Source organism: Macrobrachium rosenbergii, chromosome 28 (genome assembly GCF_040412425.1).
Source record: "Macrobrachium rosenbergii isolate ZJJX-2024 chromosome 28, ASM4041242v1, whole genome shotgun sequence".
NCBI lineage: Eukaryota > Metazoa > Arthropoda > Malacostraca > Decapoda > Palaemonidae > Macrobrachium > Macrobrachium rosenbergii.
In genome coordinates, this window is record NC_089768.1 from 840,114 (window position 1) to 862,742 (window position 22,629).

The 22,629-nt window shown below is 41.7% G+C and overlaps 1 protein-coding gene across 1 annotated transcript in view; it reads left to right on the forward strand.

Annotated features, from left to right (window-relative positions):
* Positions 1–22,629, forward strand: part of LOC136853966 (uncharacterized) — a 222,665-nt gene that overhangs the window by 121,609 nt on the left and 78,427 nt on the right. The window contains exon 8 of the mRNA XM_067129883.1: positions 14,154–14,313. Within this exon, the coding sequence (XP_066985984.1) occupies positions 14,154–14,313 (160 nt within the window). The remainder of the gene's footprint in view (positions 1–14,153; positions 14,314–22,629) is intronic.

Here is a 22,629-nt window from a genome sequence, read left to right on the forward strand (position 1 = left end):
CATTAATACACTCTAACCTCTTCTGTAAGGACCTGTTTGAGGAGTCTGTTGTGGCTCAACTTAATGAGCAAGCCCACCAACAGAATTGTGCAGCGTACGCTCTCCTTGGGAAAGGGGAATTCAGGAAACAAAAAACTGAAACTTCCCTTTACCCAACCCAAAAAAAGGCTTGCTATAATCAAAAATCATATAAGCCTTCAGTCACCCCCAAAAGTTTTCCTCAAAAACAGGTAGGTGGTCAGAAGGGACAACAGCAAGAGCATCCTTTTCACTAGGTGCAAAGACCCTCTTATAGGGGAAAAGGAAAAATAACACCTGGAATGCCTATCAGGGCCAAAGGCAGAAGAAGAGGTGGATACCAACAGTAATTGTATGGTCGGGGGTCGGCTTCGACAATGCCACAGGCAATGGAAGTCTTCCCCTTAGGAACACAGCATTGTTTTCAAATGGGCTGGGGTGGAAATGGTCTCATCCCCCCCCCCCTCCTTTAAAGAGGTTCCCCCAAAAACCAGACCCCTCTCTTGAAGATTACGTGCAGAAGGTCCTGTTAAAGGGAGCCATTCAGAAATGTGTATATTCACCACCTAGCATGTCTTCAGTATCCCCAAAAAGGTTTCCTCTGAACAAAGAGTGTCAACTTATCAACATTGAACAAACACATTGTTTGCCAAAAGTTTTGGATGACTACCGTTGCCCAAGTACATTCAGTCATTCCAAAAGGGATCTGGACAGCTCCTATAGATCTGAAAGATGAATACTGGCACGTCCCTATCGCCTTTCCTTTCCACCCCTTCCTAGGGTTCTGGATGGGGAAAGATATGTACAGGTTCAAAGTCAAGCCCTCTGGGCTAAGCACTGGCTCAAGAATTCTTATAAAATTAACAACAGTAGTTGTTCAAGAACTCAGACAAGAAGGAATACAACTAATAGCCTACCTAAACGACTGGTTAATCTGGGGGACCCACAATAAAAGAGTGCTTGAAAAACCGAAGACCAGTGGTCAACAGACTCCAGTTAAAAGGTTTTCTAATAAACTGAAAAAATCCTGCCTCACGCCTAGCAGATGCTTTCAATGGCTGGGACCATTGCCTGTTGTCTCTCCCCATCAATACTCAAAACAGAATAAGGAAAGGCCTCAAAACATTCCTTGCACAGCCTAAGAGTTTCCAGATGGCAATTAGAACGCATGATGGTCATGCTGCAGTTTGCATCAGTAATAGATCCAATACTCAGACTGCAACTAAAAAACGTGAACAAATTTTGGCTATCGCATGTAAGAAAAAAACATGCAAGACTGACCTCATCAAAAGAATAAAAAAGTTGGGGAGATACTTCTGCCTTGGACCCGGAAGAAATCTCTGGCGAAACAGGTCACCCTAACTCCTCCATCTGTACGAGTATCAGTGCACACAGATGCCTTGTTGACAGGTTGAAGAGGACATTGGGAGGATCATCAGGTGGCAGAGAGGTGGTCAGCTACTCTGAGGAATTGTCATATCAGTTTCTTGGAGCAAATGACTGTCTTTTTGTTGTCTCTCTAAACCTCTAGAAGAGACACATATTTTGTTGGTTCTAGACAACATGACTGCAGTGTTCTGCATCAAGAAGTTGGGACCACGCTCACCTCCTCTCAATATGGTAATGCTAGCCATTCTTCGGATGGCGCAAACAAGGAAGTGGCATATGTCTGCAATTCACCTCACAGGGTCTCTCAGTGTAACAGCAGACTATCAAGGAAAATGACAGCCTTAACAGAGTGGTTGTTGGACAACAACTCTTTTCAAACAATAGCCAATATGCTTCCACAACCAGAAGTGGACCTGTTGCTTGACTGTCCACATTCAGAGATGCATATACTGGAAGTTTGCGATTCTCGTATGTACGGGAATCACAAACTTCAAGTGTATGTCTCCAAACTTGGACAATCAAGCAACAGCAAGAGATGCCTTCCTACAGGGCTGGGACAAACGGAGGACAATATTTTTTCCTCCATTGTCCCCGATTTCAAAGGTTTTGAGCAACCGTCTAACCTTTAAAGGAACAGCTTACTTAATAGCCGCAAATTGGCCAAAGAGGCATTGGTTCCTATTACTCCAACAACGCTGTTCTATCCCAGACAGTAGGAGGGAAAGTCATCTATGCCTCCTCCTTCCTGAGCCAAGACCTTCACATGTGGATTTTTTAAATACTGTCGACTGTGAAAATGAATCTCCCAACATTGCTAGGTATCTAGTGCAAAAACTACAGACATCACCTATCCGACAATACCAGCCTGTATGGAAGATATGGTTTAGATTACATCCATACTGAGAACCCAGTTGAGATTTCTGTGGAAACACTTAGATTTTCTTATATACCTTTTTGAAGAGAAACATCTTTCTGTTACAACAATCATAGCATACTGTACAAAGGTAGCATTAACGGAACCCTTGCTTTATGGATGCGGAATTGACTCTAGCATAGAAGTTGTCACTTCCCTTATAAAGACCCGCTCCCAAAAGGCTTCCAATTACTTGGTCCCCGAACAAAGTGCTTAGACTTCTATCAACCCCTCAATTCAGGGGACCCAATACAACCATAACTCACATGCTGCAAAAGGCAATCTTGATTGCGTTAGCATCAGTTGCTCTTATTAGTGAACTGGGCTTTTTTATATGGGGACAATACATCACACAAACAGCTAACCATCGATTATCATTGTCCCCTGGTCCATCATTCCTGGCCAAGAATGAGGATCCTTTAAGAAGGAAATCTGTTCTGATAAGAAAACTCAATTTAGCAGACAAAACATTATGCCTGGTTCAAGCACTTAAGGTTTACCTAGATGTCACGGGAAACATCCGAGGTCTGATTTTCTTACTCCCTAGCACAAGGAAACCACTCATAATGATGATGAGATAAACTATCAAAAGCTCTTTATGGTTAAACCAGTGGTAGATCACTAGAGAAAAAAGCTTGAAGAACTTCTAATGCTACAAAACATGTGCATTGATGAACAGATGGTACCTTTCATTACTTACTTATGAAGCCCAAAAAGTGGGGGTTCGAGATCTTTGTTGTTGCAGACAGTGGGGTTCTTATTCATGAGTTCATTCCTTATATACAGGGTCCATTCAGTCTGTGAATACAGAAGGTATTCCAGAACTCGGTGCCTCTTCAAACATCATTTTGCACTTGGCTGAAACAATACAAAGCAATAATAATCACCTTCTGTATTCTGATAGCTGGTTTACCTCTGTTTCACTTCAGAAATACAGTATATGGCTGAAAGAGGAATCTAGTGCTCTGAAACAGTTAGGCCATGTTGACTTCCAAGACTAAAGATAGCATCAGATAATGATGCTCTCTACTTTTGCCGAAAGTCAACCAGTTCATATTACATGCCATTATGACAAAAGTATGAAGAAAGTTGTCGAGATTCTACAGCCACACATAGTAAAATTCTACTATAAAAACATGGTGTGTTGATCTGGCTAATTGTCTTTTATCATTGTACAGAATCCCAGTGAGATCAAAGAAATATTCATCAATTAATTTTTCACATGTTGATATGACTATCAATCAGGCTTGGATACGTTGAAGAGATTACGAGGTCAAAAGTATTCCACAGGAGAAAAGGCATCTCCTACTGACTTTCAGGATATCTTTGTCTGCCACTCATTAGAGGGGGCAAATGTACACCTAAAAGAGGATGTCCATCTTCAAATGAGAAATTGAGTGATCCACTCAAAAAAAAAAAAAAAAATGACAGCAAAAGATGAGTCAAATCAGACCAAATATGGATGTGTTGCTTGACAAAGTAGATCGCTTCCCAGAAACAAAAAAATCCTTGCTTGTGCTGCAAGCAACTGGGATGTAAGGGCCACACAAATATCAGGTGTATCAAATGTAATTTTAACTTGTGACTAAATGAAAGAAACAGTTGTTTCTTTCAATTTCATACTTAAAAGTCTCTCTCTCTCTCTCTCTCTCTCTCTCTCTCTCTCTCTCTCTCTCTCTCTCTCTCTCTCTCTCTCTCTCTCTCTCTCTGCTCTCTCTTTCTTTCATTGCTTGTATTATAAAAGTGGACAACTTTTGTTCCCGAATAAGTTATATTTTTCATTTTAAGCTGTCACATGAAAACAAAATGTTGTATTTACGTTTGCTTTGCCAAGTTAATGTTCACTCCTAGTAAGAAAATTAACAACACAGGCAGTCCTCGGTTATCAGCGGGGGTTCCGTTCTGGGGGTGTGATGATAACCGAAAATCGGCGATTTTCGGGCTTATTAGCGCTGAAAAGTGCTGATTTTGGGTTATCGGCGCCTCTGTTAGGTATGTATTGGCGCCAATACCCAATTATCGGCGCCGATAAGCGGAAATCGGCTATTTTCGGCACCAAAAATTGCCGATTTTAATTGCTAGACAAAACCGGATCGCCATTAAGCGAGCCCGCCATTAACCGGGGACTGCCTGTAATACTTTCAGTGAGCCAAATATGAAATAATTCTGACGCTGCATTGATTGACGAATTTCCTTTCCATGGTGACCAATATGACGAAATCGTCACATGATTGTATAATTGTGACAACTGTGAGAAAAATTATTTTTACCATATGTTTTGTCCATAGCAGTCTGAAAACCAAAGCAATAATTCTTTGAGCCAAGAGAACTATGCGTGGGAATAAAGGGGTAATAGTTGCTGTATTACTGTATTATTAGTATTATTGTTATTATTATTATTATTATTATTATTATTATTATTATTTTATCTCAGTTATTCTATTCGACTGGGTGTTATTTATAGTGTGGGGTTCCAGGTTGCATCTTGCCTCCCCAGGAGTCCATCACTTTTCTCACCATGTGTTCTGTTTCTAATAGCACGCTCTTCTGCATGAGTTTTTCCAGGTTCCTTTTCAGGATCTTGGGATCATGCCTAGTGTTCCTATGATTATGGGTACAATTTCCACTGGCATATCCCATATCCTTCTTATTTCTATTTTCAGGTCCTGATACTTATAAATTTTTTCGTTTTCTCTACTCTGGTGCCCCATGGTATTGCAACACCAGTGAGATACTTTCTTCTTGATTTTGTCAATGAGCATCAAGTCTGGTCTGTTGGCATGTATCGCCCTATCTGCCCTGATACCATTGTCCCAGAGGATCTTTGCCTGAGCGTTTTCTATCACTCCCTCAGGTTGGTGTTCGTACCACTTATTGCTGCAAGCTGGCTGGTTTTTCTTGCACAGGCTCCAGTGGAGGGCTTTTGCTACTGAATCAGGCCTCCTTTTGTACTGGTTCTGTGCAAGCGCCAGACATTCGCTTGCTATGTGGTTTATGGTCTCTTCTTTCATATTGCACTTCCTGCATATGGGTGAGATGTTATTTCCATCTATTGTTCTTTGGACACATCTGGTTCTTAGGGCCTGATCTTGTGCTGCTGTTAGCATTCCTTCTGTCTCCTTCTTGAGTTCTCCCCTCTGTAGCCATTACCATGTTTCATCGCTGGCCAGTTCTTTTGTCTTGTCTCGTACTATCTGTGCATTGGTTTGTTGTGCCATTCTTCGGTTCTGTCGTTCTGTTTTTCATTCTCCTGTCTCTGTATATTTCTGGGTCTTCATCTACTTTTATCAGTCTTTCTTCCCATGCACTCCTTAGCCACTCATCTTCACTGGTTTTCAGATATTGCCCCAGTGCTCTGCTCTCAATGTTGACACAGTCCTCTATGCTTAGTAGCCCTCTCCCCCTTCCTTTCTTGTTATGTATAGTCTGTCTGTATATGCTCTTAGGTGTAGTGCTTTATGTATTGTCATGTGTTTTCTAGTTTTCTGGTCTATGCTGTGGAGTTCAGCCTTCGTCCACTCTACTACTCCTGTGCTGTATCTGATTACTGGTACTGCCCATGTGTTTATGGCTTTCGTCATGTTTCCGGCATTGAGTTTTGACTTGAGTACAGTATTGCCTTGAGTCTCTGCATATATTTTTTCTTGATTGTATCCTTCATCTCTTGGTGTTTTATATCCTCCCCTATTATTCCCAGGTACTGTATTTGTATCCTGTCTCATCTATGTGTTTGATGCTATTCCTATCTAGTAGCTTTATCCCTTCTGTCCTTGTTACTTTGCCTTTTTGTATGTTGACCAAGGCGCATTTTTCAATTCCAAACTCCATCCTGATGTCCCCAGATATAATCCTTACAGTCTGGATTAGGGTGTCTATTTCCTTGATGCTCTTACCATACAGCTTAATGTCATCCTTGAACATCAGATGGTTAATTCTGTTGCCCCCTTTCTTGAGTTGGTACCCAGCATCCATCTTCTGCCGTACTTTTGTCATGGGAATCATGGCTATTACGAAGAGCAATGGGGACGCTGAGTCGCCTTGCAAGATCCCTCTCCTGATGTTAACCTCTGCTAGTCTTATCCCAGAGCTTGTAAGTACTGTAATCCAGTTGTGCATTTTATTTTTAAGATAGTTGATGGTGTTTTCCTCACTCCCATATATTTTCAGGCATTCTATTAGCCACGTGTGCGACATCATGTCGAAGGCTTTTTTGTAGTCAATCCATGCCATGCTTAGGTTGGTTCTCCTTCTCTTACTATTCTTCATTACCATTTTGTCTATTAGGAGCTGGTCTTTTGTGCCCATACACTTCCTTCTGCAGCCTTTCTGTTGGTCAGGGGTGGTGTTTGTATCCTCTAGGTAGTTGTATAGCCTTTCACTGATGATACCTGTTAGTAACTTCCTCATTATTGGTAGGCAGGTGATAGGCCTGTAGTTACTTGCTATATTTCCCTTGTTCTTGTCTTTCTGTACTAAGGATGTTCTCCCTGTGGTCATCCATTTGAGTGCATGGTGGTTTGTGATACAATGCTGGAGTTGTTCTGCTATTCATGGGTGTAGGGCCTTGAAGTTTTTGAGCCAGTATCCGTGGACTTCATCGGAACCTGGGCTTTCCAGTTAGGCTTTTCTTTAGTTGGTGTCCGACTGTGTCTGTCGTGATCTTTGTGAATCTTTGTTTTATTCTCCCCACTTCTGCTTTGATTTCCTGGCACCATGTTGCATGTTTGTTGTGTGATACTGGATTGTTCCATGTGTTTCCCCAGAGTCTCATAACTTGGTTTGGCTTCAGGAATTTCCTGGTGGTTGTCTTCCCCTCTTAGTTGACTGTATAGCCTTTTCTGGTTGTTCCAGAGAGTTTGTTCTGTTGGTATCCTTTATTCCTGTTCATGTACTGCTGGATCTTATGTGCTTTGGCTTTAAGCCTCTGTTTTATATCTGCTGTAGTGTTGTTTAGTCCCTTCTCCTGTACTTTGTATTTCTCATTCAGTTCCTCACTTGTTTTCTAGCTTCTTAGCCTCTTTTCTGCCATCTCTTTCAGTTTACTCAAGTCAGATCTCATCGCCATGATTTGTTTTTCCAGGTGCCTTTTCCAAGGCGGTTGCTGTTTTGGTTTCTGTTGGGTTGGTTGTGATGGTGGTGTTGGTGTTTGTATCCCCATGAGTTTTACTAGTGGTCTTGCTCCTGCATATGGGTTATTTGTTTCTGTGATACTGGTGGTGTGGATTAGTATCATTATTTCATTAACTTCACTTATTTTTCCCTTAGTTTCTTTGTGTTGTAGACTTTCAAGGAAGGGATCTTTGTTCTTTCTGCATCTGGCTTTGTCTGATCTTTTCCACCCATTCCAACCTCTCTGTTACATCTTCGGTGTTTCCTCGTGTGTCCTTGTTTGGTAGCTCATCATTAATGACGTTTTCTGTGCCATCGTCTCTTAGTTTGTCTTCTTGTCCTTTGTTGCCGGGTATTATATCTTTCCAGTTCCTCTCTTTCTGTTATGGAGAGCCAGTTCTTTTTCTTTATGTTCCTTACCTGGTCTGCCAGCCTCTGTTCTGTTTGAGGGGTGTTATTTCTCTCATTCCAGATGTTGATCAGTCTTCTTCTGTACCCTCTTTCTGTTGGGTTGCTTCTGTTGTAGCATCTCCATATTTCCTTATGTTCTTCTCTTGTCTGTTTCTTCTTCTGGGTTGCCTCTGTAGCTCCAGTCTCTGGTTGTTGGTTACTGTCATGGTGGTCAGTTGCTGGATGACGACCTCCAAGTACCTGACCATCCTCCCTGTCGATTGGGTTGTATACCTGGCTGCCGGACGAAGCTCCTGTGTTGCCAGAGGTTCCATTTACATTGTTGTGATTTAATCTTTCATTTCTTTCCATCATTGCTGAGTTTTACTATTTGACCCACAGTTGGACCCTACCCCATCAAGAATAGGTACTCATTTACAGCTGAGTAGACTGAGGAAATTATGGTAAAGATCCTTTCCCAAGGAATCAGTGCCGAGGAGAGCGGTCACCCATCCAACGACTGACCAGCCCCAGTGTTGCTTAACCACTCCATCGATGAGCTAAACCACTCATTATTATTATTGTTAGTATTATTATTATATTCAGAAGATGAACCCAATTCATATGGAACAAGCCTACAGGGGTTATCGACTTGAAATTCAAGCTTCCAAAGAATGTGTGTTCATTAGGAAGAGTAAGAGGAGGCAAAGGGAAATACAGAAAGAAGAGATCTCACTTACTGAAAAAGAAAAAATAATTTAATAAATTAATAAACAGATAAAAATGTATGAAAATGCAAGGAGAATAGTGTTAGGGTAGTAGTGCATGACATCTTCGCTTGAACTTCTAAAGTTCCAATTGTACGACATCCTCAAGGAGACTGTTCCACAGCCTAACAGTGTGAGGAATAAAGGACCTCTGGAACTGAGAAGTTCTGCAGCGAGGCACATTTACTGCATATTGGTGCTGCTGTTCAGCAAATCTGGTTGCTCTTAGCAGGAAAAGAGGATCAGGGATCAGTTGTAAGCATGAAAGATCTCTGTTAAAATACAACTTCGAAAAATTGACAAACAAGAGACCATCCATCAGTGGTCCAAGTCATAACTGCTGATATCATGAAACAGAAACCTACCACCATGAACCACTCTATCTGAAAGAGATAAATCTCTGGCAAAAGCAGACATCCATACCAGAGAACAATATTCCAGTAAAGGAAGGACAAATGACCTAAAACAACTTGCATTGATTTTATCACTTGTACAAATATGAGGCTTTTCGTACAGTACCTAACTTTTGTGCAGCATTTGCTGACATTTTCATTTGATGTTTTTCAAAAGTAAGTTGTGAGTCAAAAGTTACACCTAGAATAGTTAAAGATTCAGACTCATTCAGCAGAGTCCCATCAACTTGGAGGGGAGAATGGGGTGGAAAAACTGTACGAGATCTGTTAATCGACAGTGTTTTCGCTTTATTGGAGTTCAACCTCATACCCCACTGACACCACCATTCACAGTTCCCCTCCATGTCCCGATTGAGACTAAGGGTAGTTTCATTTCTTACAAGTGGAGACTTTACTACACCCACAAGTGTTGCATTATTGGCATACTGAATGATCTTGTTTTCCAGGCCAACAATCATATCGTTTGTGTACACTAAAAATAACTGTGGGCCACGTGGAACTCCAGAAACAATAGGTCTTGGTTCGCTAAATATCCCATCAACAGCAGCTCATTGCTGCCTACCTATAAGGAAATCTTGAAGTAAACCTAAATCGAAAGCAGCACTAAAATCTATTTGAATTGCTCTACACCAAAACCCTTATCAAAGTTCTCTTGCAACTGGCATGTTGAATCTAAAAGAGCATTGCAGGTACCTATCTGCTTCTGATATGCATATTGCCTATCAGCAAACAGTCTTTTAGAGTCTACATACTTATACAGTGGCTTAAAAATAAGTTTTTTCCGCAACTCTAGAGAGCACAGGGAGAATAGAAATTGGCCTGTAGTTACTGCAGTCTGCAGATATGCCATTCTTTGGAACAGGAACTGTATTGTTAAACTTGCACTCATTAACAAAGGTACTATGTTTACATAAAAATCTATAGAATCTGCTAATCTTGGGAGACAACACACTAGAAACCTTTTAAAAAAACAGAGGGAAAAACCAACAGGATCTTCACCCCAACTATCAAGATTATCAAGAATTTTCTTAACATCCCTTGAGCGAAATACAAATTTTGTAAGAATAGGCCCAGGATGACAAGTATCAGGGAGAGAAACATCCATAGCTGATTGCTTAGCTTTAAAAACTCAGTGAAGCAGTTCAGCTTTTTCCTTAGGGCCAGTAACCAATCTGCCATTGGTTTTTGGAATGGAAGATGAGCCTGACTCAGAGATAGATGGTGCCAATTTGGTCCACCACAGATGAGACTAAGTAATTCCTTCATTTTTCCTCTTTAAGATGTTATTGTAATTTCTGTCAGCTATATGATAAATTGTATTTGCAGCAAGGAGACTCAACAAAAATGGTGTAATTTTCATGTGAACATTTTCATCTGTTTGTCATGGTATGCTCCTTCTACATGTATCATCAAACAATGGCTGGTCATTTGTCCTGAATTTAATGACCTTTCTAGGGACATACCTTACTAAAATAGCCATTTCTAGAGACATACCTTGCTAAAATAGCCATTAGCATTTGGATATGATATAGCATCTGAGATATTAAGTGCCTGACATACTTCAATAATGTGATCCCAATTGGCTCTAGATTTCAGAGAGACTGTTTTTCCAATGATGGAATTAGGAATATACTGATTGACATATATGTCCATCTCAGTGGCAGGGATCAAAATTGCCTGCATACTTGCCGACCTTGGACTTCACAATAGTTGGAACATCTGTGAATATGAGGTCTAATCTGTAACCAGAAATATGCATGGGTTCCTCAATTAGCTGGACAAAATCAGAGGATACACAGAACTCAAGAGCAGACCAGCCGTGTTGATCTGTGGAATTTTAATTTAGCCACTCACTGTCCTTTGCATTGCAGTCTCCACAAATAACAATTGAAGCTTTTGAATTGTGTGACTGAGCCACACTAATCTTCCTCCAGAGATAGTCATATATACTATAGAATCATCAATAATTGGATTGTGATAAACAGCAAATATGTATAGATTTTAGAACTTACTGGAAGTCTTAAAACAAAGAATTTCATGGCAACTATACTCTTAAGTTTTTCTCAATATATAGGTTGTTCGGACTTAGTGTATACAGCTATACCTTGTGCATGTGGGATGTTACAACACTAAATAAGTCAGGGCCAACAAATCCTGTGATTAAAAACTCAACCTTTGACTTCTTTGACTTGTTACTACTTACAAGTGTCTCAGATAAAGCCATCAGATCCAAGTTACGGGCACAACTCTGGAGATCAAGAAGATTTGACCTTAAGCCCTGAATATTTGAGTAAAGTACTTTTTCCTTATAGTAATGAGTAGCAGGCCCAGGGTTCAGCTCAATGTCTTCTTAAAGAATTACAATTAACAACATGAAATTAGTAGCAAAACTAGTAAATAGACTCATAACAATAGCAACCTAATAAAAATCAACAGAACAATAAACAATAGTAAATCCAATCAACAACAGCAGTATTTACGTCATGTACAAAAATTACATTGAAAGCATAGATAAACCTAACCATATGTCATTGAAAAAATGCCGAAAGCAACCGGTCGATAAAGTTTAGCTGGCACGTCTTGTAAGGCATGTAAGATACCCGCCAGGTTTGCCACAGCAACGGGGGGAGGACAGTCAGGATGGATCTAGAAATTATGAAAAGCCCAGAAGGAAAAGATGAGGTAAAGAAGAAGGTGCTTTCCTGATAATCCACCAAGCAACTTTGCTTCCTCATCAGCCTGTCCTACACATTTATTGAAAGAACAGGAAAGTGAACAAAAAACCCTCAATGGGCTTTCCAGTTCAGGTTTTGTCAAAGATTAAGCCTTGAAACTTTTGTTTTTTGACTTGTGAGCAAGTGATGATCTCTAATCTTAAAGCTTGTCTCTTAATTTTTTTTTCCATTTTACCTTTTTTTTCATTAGAGCACTGGAAACTTGCTGATGAGGCCTATGTGCCTACATTTATTATAGAATTAACTGGGGATGGAAAGAAAAAGCCAGGGCATGCTTGCAAAATTTTTTTTTTTTTAAAGAATAGTGGCATGTTTGTAGTGGACAACCATGAATTTTGTAGAAGTGGTAAAGCTACTGGTCAGATAGTGAAAACAGTCATGGGACAGCCATGGTACAGTCGTACTCTTTGCCTTGTCATTCATCCTGCATTAACAAAGGAAGCAGTTGCACAGCATGGCCTGGGATTGTTCTCCTCATTTTTGGTCACATTCAAACTGACCAAGGAAGATAGGACAGATCTGTTTCTTTGGAAATTTCTCCCATGCCTGCCCAACCATGCTTCCATCCTGCACATTCACACAGTTGTTATTTGTTAGCCAGTGTGCTAATGAAGAAGAGGGACATGACAACTAAGTATTCTGGCGACTTCTTTTCTCCCTCATATGTTGAGGATCCTCAAGTCTCAAATCCCCTCAACCTGTTTTGGTTACCAGAGAGTATTATACGAGTTCATCAGTGTGAACAAGACAATGACTGACATCAGCAGCTTATTGTCGTCTTCAACACACCAAGCCACCCTAGTATCTGAACACAAAAGCTAGAAAGAACCTCATGCACACCCTAGGTGGCAGAAGATGCCAGTCACCCCAAGGAGATCTTGTCCCTCCACCTACAATGGAATGACTCTTAGCAAACAGCAATAGCTGCGCTTTCAGCCAGGGAGAGTCACTTGGTATGGAGTTAGAGGAAGCGAGGAATTTGTCTGCCAGTAAGGCTCATCTCCAGAAATAAGGGAGATCTTGGCAAGAAATGGGAATAAAGACATGGGAGGTGGTTATCAGAATTGGTTATCAGCTCTGTTTTCTGGAGATAAGCCTTACTCTTGCCACAGCCATTAGACTTGGGACATACAGCGGTGACTTAGAGGTTCCAAGATTTCAGTACAGTATTTAGGTAATGCTGTTTGATCCAGAAACAGGCTGTGCAGGGGTTGGATTGATTTCTCATTTTTTATGCTGTTTGTTTGTGGTGCTGAAAGCAGTGAGGTATGGAGACCAGTCGTTGATCTCTGCCCACTGAACGAGTGTTGTTGTGTGGTAAACACCCTTGTAGATAGTGACAGCAGTTAGTGCTGTGCTCCATTAGAAATTGGGAACTTTCTAGTATCTATGAAGGTATTCCAGTTTCAAGTGCTGTGTAAGTCAGGCTGTAAAGTTTAGGCTCACTAAAATCACCATCAACAACAACTCTCAGAAGATGCTAATTACTTAAGAAACTGAATGAAATGAACATAGTTATATGGTTAACCAAGTCAGAGGCAGCACTGAGATCAGTTTGAACAAGGTCTGAACTCCTGTCCATTGTTAAGCTGTCTTGGAGGTAAGGAGTTAGACATGACATGGCATCAGAAGCATCTAATTGTTTCTTGTAGGGTTATTAGCTGTCATGACTCTAGTGTCTTATTTAAGTTATGTACAATATATGATGCCTTAAAGATGTATTCTTCATTAAGCTTATAGCACTGGCAGTTGGCCTATAATCATTAGGAGAGGTAAAGTATTTCATAATGTTTTCGTACCTGCTATTCAGAAAATTAAAATGATACAGTATACTGAGTATGGATGAAAGTACATCAACTTTTTTTATACAATGGAGAAAACCTATTTGAATCTTTGCTAAGGTTATGTAGTATCATGTTTTGTGTCCATTGTACAAAAGTAAAGTTGGCAGGTAGTGGCTTAGGGTGACAGGTATCTAGAAGAAACACAGATCCATGACTATGCAAAGCTGTGGAGCAACCGAAGGTTTTGAACATAGGACAAAAGAAATGTCAAATTAATTTTGTAGTGCCAGGAATATTACTTCTTTACAAGAGTTGCTTTTCTCTCAGCCAGTCAAATTGATTGCTCCCACATCTGCTTGAACTTAATTTCTGTTGTAAGAGTGTGAGTTATAGTCATCTGTGATTTAATCTCAAGGCTTTGTTGATGACATAATTCATGTCCGAGACTACTCTGTGTCAAGCCTAATGATATAAGATTGGGTTTGTATCCATGAAGCCATTTTTTTCAGGTTTTTATTGGTAAGTAACTTTAGCCAGAGGGAAATCCAGTACTCGATAGTGACCAGATATCATGATTTGTAATACAGCAATTGTGCATTCTCTGAAACTTGTAACTGGCTATTATTCTTTTGAAGGTATGTGGAGCACCCAGATGTATCACCAGTACAGCTGCCAGAGCCTAGCCAACATTCAACTGACTTTTCCTATGTTCTGCCGTTCATTTCCTCAGATATCTGGGCTCAGATATCGGCACGAGTTGCTAATTTTGGAAACCAGCCCACACAACTAGCTATGGTATGTCTACTTTTATGTCATGTATGTGAATGATACTTGGTGTATCTGTGTAAGAAATAACTCATATTTATGTCATAATACCCTTCAGGGTTAAATAATCAAGTGCAGAATACCAGTGTGAGTCCATTTGTCTTGCCTACCATGCTTGGACTAACCTGGATTCTGGACATGCAAGATATAACTGTCAATGGTGATTTAATTCTGACTGGGAATTTATTTCCCATGTCTTGAAAGAGTAATTGTTCATTTTGCATTCATGTTAATCCTACATGAAGTGTAACTAAAGTATTCAGAGTTTGTTGTTGTACAAAGCCTTTTATCTTGTATTCAGGCTCAATACTAGAGTCTTCTTGTACAAAATATTTTCATGTTGCTTTGATATTGACCTACAGTAGTTGTGTGCAATCCTTCCGCGTTGTAAAGTCTTTAGGATGCAATATCACTCATAGCATAAAGTATTGTTTATAATTGCTTTAGTGGTTGCCCTCAGTTCTATAACTGCCCTGCCACATAGATGAAGTATAAGCTGGTGACCAATAATATAGTGTCTGTGACACTCCTCTTCCCCCCCAGTATGAAATGTAGTGCAGATCAGAATCCAAGAGATAAGAAACTCCATCTCCAATGACATCCTTTAAAGGGGTCTTCTGAGAGAGAGAGAAAGAAAAGGTAAAACAAATATAATGTGCTCTGGGAGTTATTTTGGAGCCAGTACCAGGTGAATTAATTCTTGTTGTTAATAGTGATTTGATTCTTGTTAAATTCTCTCGGTAGAAGTTCTTTCACCATACGACCACGACTAGTGTTTGCCCCAGTACCAAACCAGACTAACATAATAGCATAAATAAATTACTTCTCTACATAAACTGCTTCATTGTGTAACAATATACATTCATTATTTATCATTATTAGTATCATTATTTTACCTAAATTCAAACTAGGAATGGGTCTAAATTTAGAGCCAGTTTTTGAAATATGACATTATTATGAAAATAAACAGTACTATTACTACAAATGCAGCAATAACTGTTAAAACTATCAGTTCTTAATGCCATGGCAACCTTAGTATAATTAAAGACCATTGAGCCATGTGTTTTTTATATTTTAAAGCTGTAGTGGTTAGTAATATAAGTGCTTTTAACTGGAAAATTAGAAATTAAATCAAGTTACTTTAATATTTGTTGGATACTTAACCCCCTAGGGACAGGAGAGATCTTTTGATCCCAATAATTGCATATCAAAATCTCCAGTTCGGATCATATGTTTATAGGTATTTTGCACCATGATATTTGAACAAATTTTGCAGGAAAACATTCCCATCACTTGAATGGGCTAATGACTATATGACAATATTTATGACAACACTCACGCCTCGGCTCAGGATACAGGCAGTCCTTGGTTATCGGCGGGGTTCTATTCTGAGGGTGTGATGCTAACCGAAAATCGGTGATTTTCGCACTTTTTTAGCGAATTTCGGGGCTTATTGGCGTCGAAAAGTGCCGATTTTCGGTCACTGGCGCCTCTGTCAGGTATGTATTGGCACCAATACCCAATTATCAGCCCCGAAAATTGCCGATTTTCGTCGCTAGACAAGCCCTGTACAACCGGATCGCTGTTAACAGAGCCCACTGATAACCGGGGATTGCCTCTACAGGGAGATTAGTGTGACCTGAGATTTCACAGGGAAATGTACTACATCTCCCCATCCCAGTACATCTTGTATATATACTGTATGCTCATAAATATACTCAGAGATCGCTGCTGGTTGTAGTTCTTATGTTTTACGAACATTCACAGCTGTAATTGTAATTTTGCAAAGTAAAGTACAGAAAAATATTAGGAAGACATGTACAGCTCACTAGAATGTACTGCATGTCCCCATGCCAGTGCATCTTGTAAATAAGGGATTTTGACAAAGGAAAAATCTATTTCTGAGGAAGGCCCCGTGTCACCCGGTGAAATTCCATACTAACACGAATTTCTAGGTATAAAATGCTAGATATACCAGAGAAAAAAGAGCTTTCAGGAATGCTGGGGTTACTACCCCCAGATCGAGCGTCTTCCACAAGGAAGACGTCGGTATAACCAAGGGTGAGTGAAAGAATCACAACCACAGAGCCACACTCGATAGACATCCCCATGTCAAAACCCCTCGAAAAGAGCGGTGAGCCGTTCCAGCCCCCACGCTCATGCGCCCGCCAGGCCGGCGACACCAGTGCCACCTACACTCATTCCAGACTAGCACCACCCCCAGGCTTGGCATGTGCAAGTAGGGGGGGGCGAAAGCAACTTCTGGGAGGGTCACCGGGTGACACGGGGCCTTCCTCAGAAATAGATTTTTCCTTTGTCAAAATCCCTTTTCTTAGTCCAGCCCCGTGTCAGCCGGTGAAATAGTGATAGAGAATCATGCCAAGACTGCAAACTACAGGAAAATACAAGGTGATCTGAAGAAAAAACACAAGCTATAGAAAAGGATTTAATTAGAATATCTCTCCACATGAAAAAATGAATAGTAACAGGAAAGTACACTAATACGACCTTAAAAGTAGAATACAAAAATGGTACACAAAGCAATATAGTAGGCAAAATACATTCAATAATATAAAATTTATAAGGAGTAAATATAAACTTATATCTAAGCATAAGAGAGACATTAACAACATGAGAAAATTTATGGGGTACATGGAGCAAAATAAAAACAGCCCAGTACCCCTAAGACAATCCAAAATCACAGCATGTCAAAATACAGTCACTAAAAGATAATAATAAAGACAATAATAATATCAATATGAGGAGCAAGGCAGTGAGGCATGATCTATCCAGAAGGGCAGGCAGAGAAGTAAATGAGGCAGGCGGGCGGGGGGGAAGGGGAAAGGATAAAGGATAATTAAGGTGGGGGAATGACACTCCCCACAGCCACTGTTGAAAATTTCAGGGCTTCGAGTGATTTTAAATAATGTCGTTTAAACACTAGAGGTGATTTCCATCCCATATATTTGGTAAGTTCGGCAAAATCCATATTATGAAAATAATTAGTGGAAGTAGCTACTGCACGGATATCATGAACTTTAGGGATTGAATCCAGGTTGGCTTGTTTAATAAAATACAGAATTTGCTGTCTTATAGCATTCAACGAAAGAGTTCCACCTTTCTCCCTGATAAAAAGAGGACCCGACTTACACTGTGGAATTCTTAAAAGGTAAGACTTTAAGGTATAGACTGGGCATAAGGACTGGTCCTGTGGAAGAGGCACCACCTTCCAAGGGGACCACCTGTCTTGAGGGTCCTCGTTTTTAGCTAAAAATCTATGGTCAGGAGAAAGGGGGGCTTCTCCGGACGGGAGGAAACTAACAAAATCATCAGCTCTAGAGAGAGCCGACAGCTCTGAAATTCTGGCACCTGAAGACAAGCTAATCAGAAATAAGGTTTTCCTTAACAGATCCAAATAAGAGCATTGTGAGTTGTCAATCTCAGATGCTAACTTGAGAACATCATTGAGGAACCACGTAACAGAATGTGGGCGCGATACGGGTCTCAGACGAGCGCATGCTCTAGGGATAGATGAAAAGTAAGAATCTGTAAGGTCAATTTTAAAACCATATAAAAATACCTTCTTCAAGGCTGACTTAGCTGTGGTAATAGTGGCCGGGGCAAGGCCCTTTTCAAACAATGATCTAAAGAAGGTAACCGCTAGGTTAGTAGTCATAGTTTGAGCTTCAGATGCCTTCAAAAAGGAAGCTAATTTCTTGACTGCTGAGTCATATTGTCTGAGAGTAGAATCTCTCTTATCTGATTCTAAAAACAGAGTGTTAACGGGGTCAATGTTTGCTCCCTTTTGGGCAGCGAACTTTATAAAGTCCATAAAACTAGGGCATTTTGAATTTTTAAGGAAGCTGACACAGTCTTGGTTTGTACTACTTGGGTCAATCTGGGATTGGGAATCCGATGACTCTGCAACTTGAGTTCCTGAAGCAGAGGGAACCAGTTGCTCTTTGGCCAATAAGGGGCTATCAGGGCCAGTTGACCTTTGAATGACCTGAGTTTGTGCAGTACTTACAACAACATGTTTATTGGGGGAAACAAGTAAATCTTCTCCCAATTGTTCCAGTCTATGGTCATTGCGTCCGTGGCATAAGCCTGAGGGTCCAGGTTCGGAGCCACATAACAGGGAAGCTTGTAGTTGCTCTCCGTCGCGAACAGATCCACTTGGAGACCCAGAACCTGGCGGCAAATCCAATTGAAAGACTCTCCGTCCAGAGACCACTCCGTTGGAGACGGAGTGGTTCTGGACAGGGAATCCGCCACCACGTTCCGCACCCCCGCTAGGTGGGTGGCTGACAGATGCCAGCTGTGCTTGTTCGCCAGGGAGAAAATAGCCACCATAACTTGGTTTACGCGACCTGATTTGGAGCTGGCCCTGTTGATGCAATGAACTACCACGGCGCTGTCCAACACCAGTCTGATGTGAATCCGGCTGGGGGGGCGGATTTTCTTTAAGGTTAGAAAAGGGATTTTGACAAAGGAAAAATCTATTTCTGGAGAGGGGACCGTGTCACCCGGTGAAAAAGTCCATTCAGCACTTATTTCTAGGTAATTCCATTGCTAGATACCAGAGAAAGCTAAATGAAATGCTGGAGTTACTACCCCCAGAGCGAGCTCCATTAGATGGAGTTGTGTATGGAAAAGGGTGAACTATAAAAACATGGAACCTTATCCTATAGAGATCCCAAAGTCAAAAGTCCCAGAGAGAGGTGCCGTTACAAACCCATGCACCACTCGCGGACAGTACACAAATCACCGCTAGCCGCATTCCATGAAAGCAACACCCCACCAGAATGATGTTTACTATGGGGGGGACACAACACATGACAGAGGTGGGTCACGGGTGACACGGTCCTCTCCAGAAATAGATTTTCCTTTGTCAAAATCCCTTTTCTGGATCGGGTCCTGTGTCAGCCGGTGAAAATTAACAGAGAAATAAATATCATTCTTAAACTGCAAGAGATAACAAAATGTAAGGGGAACAGAAGACCAAAGGTCCACCAAACAATTTTTAATTGCTAGCAATAATAACAAATAATGTACAAATGTAACTGATGGGAGCTTAAAATTAACATGACAATATAAAAATATACTTAAACAAAATAACTATACAAAATTGAAAACATTATAACATAAATGTGTCAATTAGACAAATATACAGATAACACGGTCAGGTGAGAAAGTCAAGGCACGCCTGACTGAAATGACTGTAAGGGGGATAACTGAGGCAGTGGAGGAAGAATTGACTAGGAATCAGAAAGGGTACCAGAGGGAGGGACAACGTTCCCTGCAGCGACTGCTGAGAATTTAAGAGCTTCTAAGGATTTCAAATAGTGACATTTGAAAACCAAGGGTGACTTCAACCAGTGTATTTGGTAAGATCCGTGAAATTCATGTAATGGAAGTAGTTAATGGAGGTGGCCACAGCTCTAATATCATGAACTCTTGGGACTGAGTCAGGATTAGCCTGCTTGATGAAGTAAAGGATTTGCTGTCTAATAGCAGACATAGAGATATTACCCCCTTCCCTGATAAAGAGAGGCCCAGATGAGATGTGAGAGGACCTGTCTAAATAAGCCCTCAATGTATGAACTGGACACAGGGACAGGTCTTGAGGAAGGGGGAGAATTTTCCAAGGCGACCACCTATTCTGCGGATCTTCATTTTTGGCTAGGAATTTAGGGTGAGGAATCAGCAAAACCTCCCTGATGGAAGGAAGTCGACATGGTTGGGTTCCTAGAGAGTGCAGACAGCTCTGAAATTCTAGCACCCAAAGCTAGGCTAACTAAGAACAACGTTTTCCTCAATAAGGAAAGGTAGGGACAAGACTGATTATCGATATCTGAGGCTAACTTCAACACGTCATTCAAAAACCAGGAAACCGTATGTGGACGGATTACTGGTCTCAGTCGTGCACAGGCCTTAGGGATGGAAGAAAAGTAAGGATCTGTGAGGTCAATTTTGAAACCGTATAAAAATACTTTTTTTCAGTAAAGCCGACTTGGCTGTAGTAACAGTACTGGAGGCTAAACCCTTCTCAAACAGTGATCTAAAAAGGAGATTGCCAAATTTATGGTCATTACTGTAGCCTCAGATTCTTTCAAAAGAGTGCTAGCTTCTTAACTGCTGAGTCGTACTGCCGAAGAGTGGAGACCCGCTTATCTGATTCCAAGAACATGGTATTGACAGGATCAACGTTAGCATCCCTTTGAGCTGCAAATTTCATAAAGTCCACAAAGCCAGGGCATTTTGAATTTTTGAGGAAGCTGACAGTCTGAGTTTGTACTACTTGTGTTAGTTTCGGACTGGGGATTTGGATGTGGCGAAGTTTCAGTTCCAGCAGAAGTGGAAACCAGCTGCTCTTTGGCCAGTAGGGAGCCACTAGAGCTACTTGACCCTTGAATGTCCTGAGTTTGTGAAGGACCTTTAACAACAAGTTTACTGGAGGGAACAGATAAATCTTCTTCCACCTGTTCCAATCCAATGACATTGCGTCCGTGAAAAGAGCTTGAGGGTCCAGGTTGGGAGCTACGTAATGAGGAAGCTTGTTTTTGAGCTTGGTTGCGAACAAATCTACCTCCAGGCCCGGAACTTGGTTGCAGATCCAATTGAACGAGGCTCTGTCTAGGGACCACTCCGACTCGAGGGGAGTTGTCCTTGATAGAGAATCCGCCACTACGTTCCAGACGCCTGCAAGATGAGTGGCAGACAGGTGCCACTTGTTCTTGCACGCCAAGGAGAAAAGTGCAATCATTACTTGGTTGATCCGGCTGGATTTTGAACCTCCCCTGTTTATGCAGTGGACAATCGTGGCGCTGTCCAGAACCAGCCTTATATGAATCTTCTTGGGGGGAAGAAGCTTCTTTAAGGTAAGGAAGACCGCCATGGCCTCCAGAACGTTTATATGGAACTGGCGGAACATGGGGACCAAGTCCCTGCACTTCTTGGTGTTGAGAATATCCTCCCCACCCGCTTAGGGAGGCGTCTGTGTGGATAACCAACGCCGGAGGGGGAAATTGCAGGGGGACTGACTTGGACAGGCTCTTGACAGTCGACCAAGGCCGGAGTCTCTTTTTCAAGATGGGAGGAATCAGAGACACCTTGTCTCTGAGGCTGATATTTGCTCGACTCCGCCACACTCTGTTGATATCTTTCAGTTTTACCTTCAGCAACAGATCTGTCACTGAAGCGAACTGAAGGGAGCCCAAAACTCTTTCTTGGGCTCGTCGAGAGGTGCGTTTGGACTTGAGAAACTGTCTGGTTGCTCTGGCTATCTCTTTCCTCTTGGGAGGAGGAAGAGAGAGCTTGTGAGAATTCAGATCCCACTGGATTCCTAGCCATTGAAAACAACTGCTCGGAACCAGGCGGGACTTCTCCCTGTTTACACGAAAGCCCAAAGATTCTAGAAAGCCGACCACCACGGATGTAACCCTCCGGCATTCCTCGATGCTGGATGCCCAGATGATCCAGTCGTCTAGATACGCGGCCAGCGTAATCCCTTGAGACCGGAGTTGTTGTACGACCGTGTCTGTCAACTTGGTGAAAATCCTTGGGGCTATGTTGAGGCCGAAAGGCATCACCTTGAAGGAATATGCCTGCCTTCCGAGCCTGAACCCCAGAAAGGGGGAGAACCTTCTCGCAACCGGGACATGATAATAGACGTCGGAAAGATCTAAAGAGGTGGTTACGGCTCCACGGGGCAGTAGGGTCCGAACTTGGGAGACTGTAAGCATCCGAAACTTGTCGCAACGAATGTAGGAATTCAGACGGGACAAGTCCAGAATTACTCTCCGCTTGTCGGAACCCTTCTTGGGAACACTGAAGAGCCTGCCTTGGAACTTCAGTGTCCTCACTTTCCTTATAGCCTGTTTCTCCAAAAGATCTTCCACAAAGTCCTCGAGATCCTTGGTCGGAGCCTGATAAAACTTGACTGGTGGAGGGGGACCGTCAATCCAACTCCAACCTAGGCCCTTGGAAATTATACTCTGAGCCCAGGGACAGAAGGTCCACCGGGCTCGAAAATGGTACAGCCTCCCGCCCACAGGATGTATGTCATCGGTCCTGTGTTTGCTTCCTCCCTCTGGAACCTCTACCTCCTCTGTTCCTGGGAGAGGAGCGGGGGGCTCCTCTTCCCCTAACATAGCCACGGGCCTGTTGCCTCTGGTTGACTGCCTAGAGCAGAAATTTCCCCTGGCTTTCATATGTAGCATTGAAAGCCGGGAGGAGACGAGGGAGGGGGCAGCAAGAGACTGATGTGACGGGTTCACCAGGACA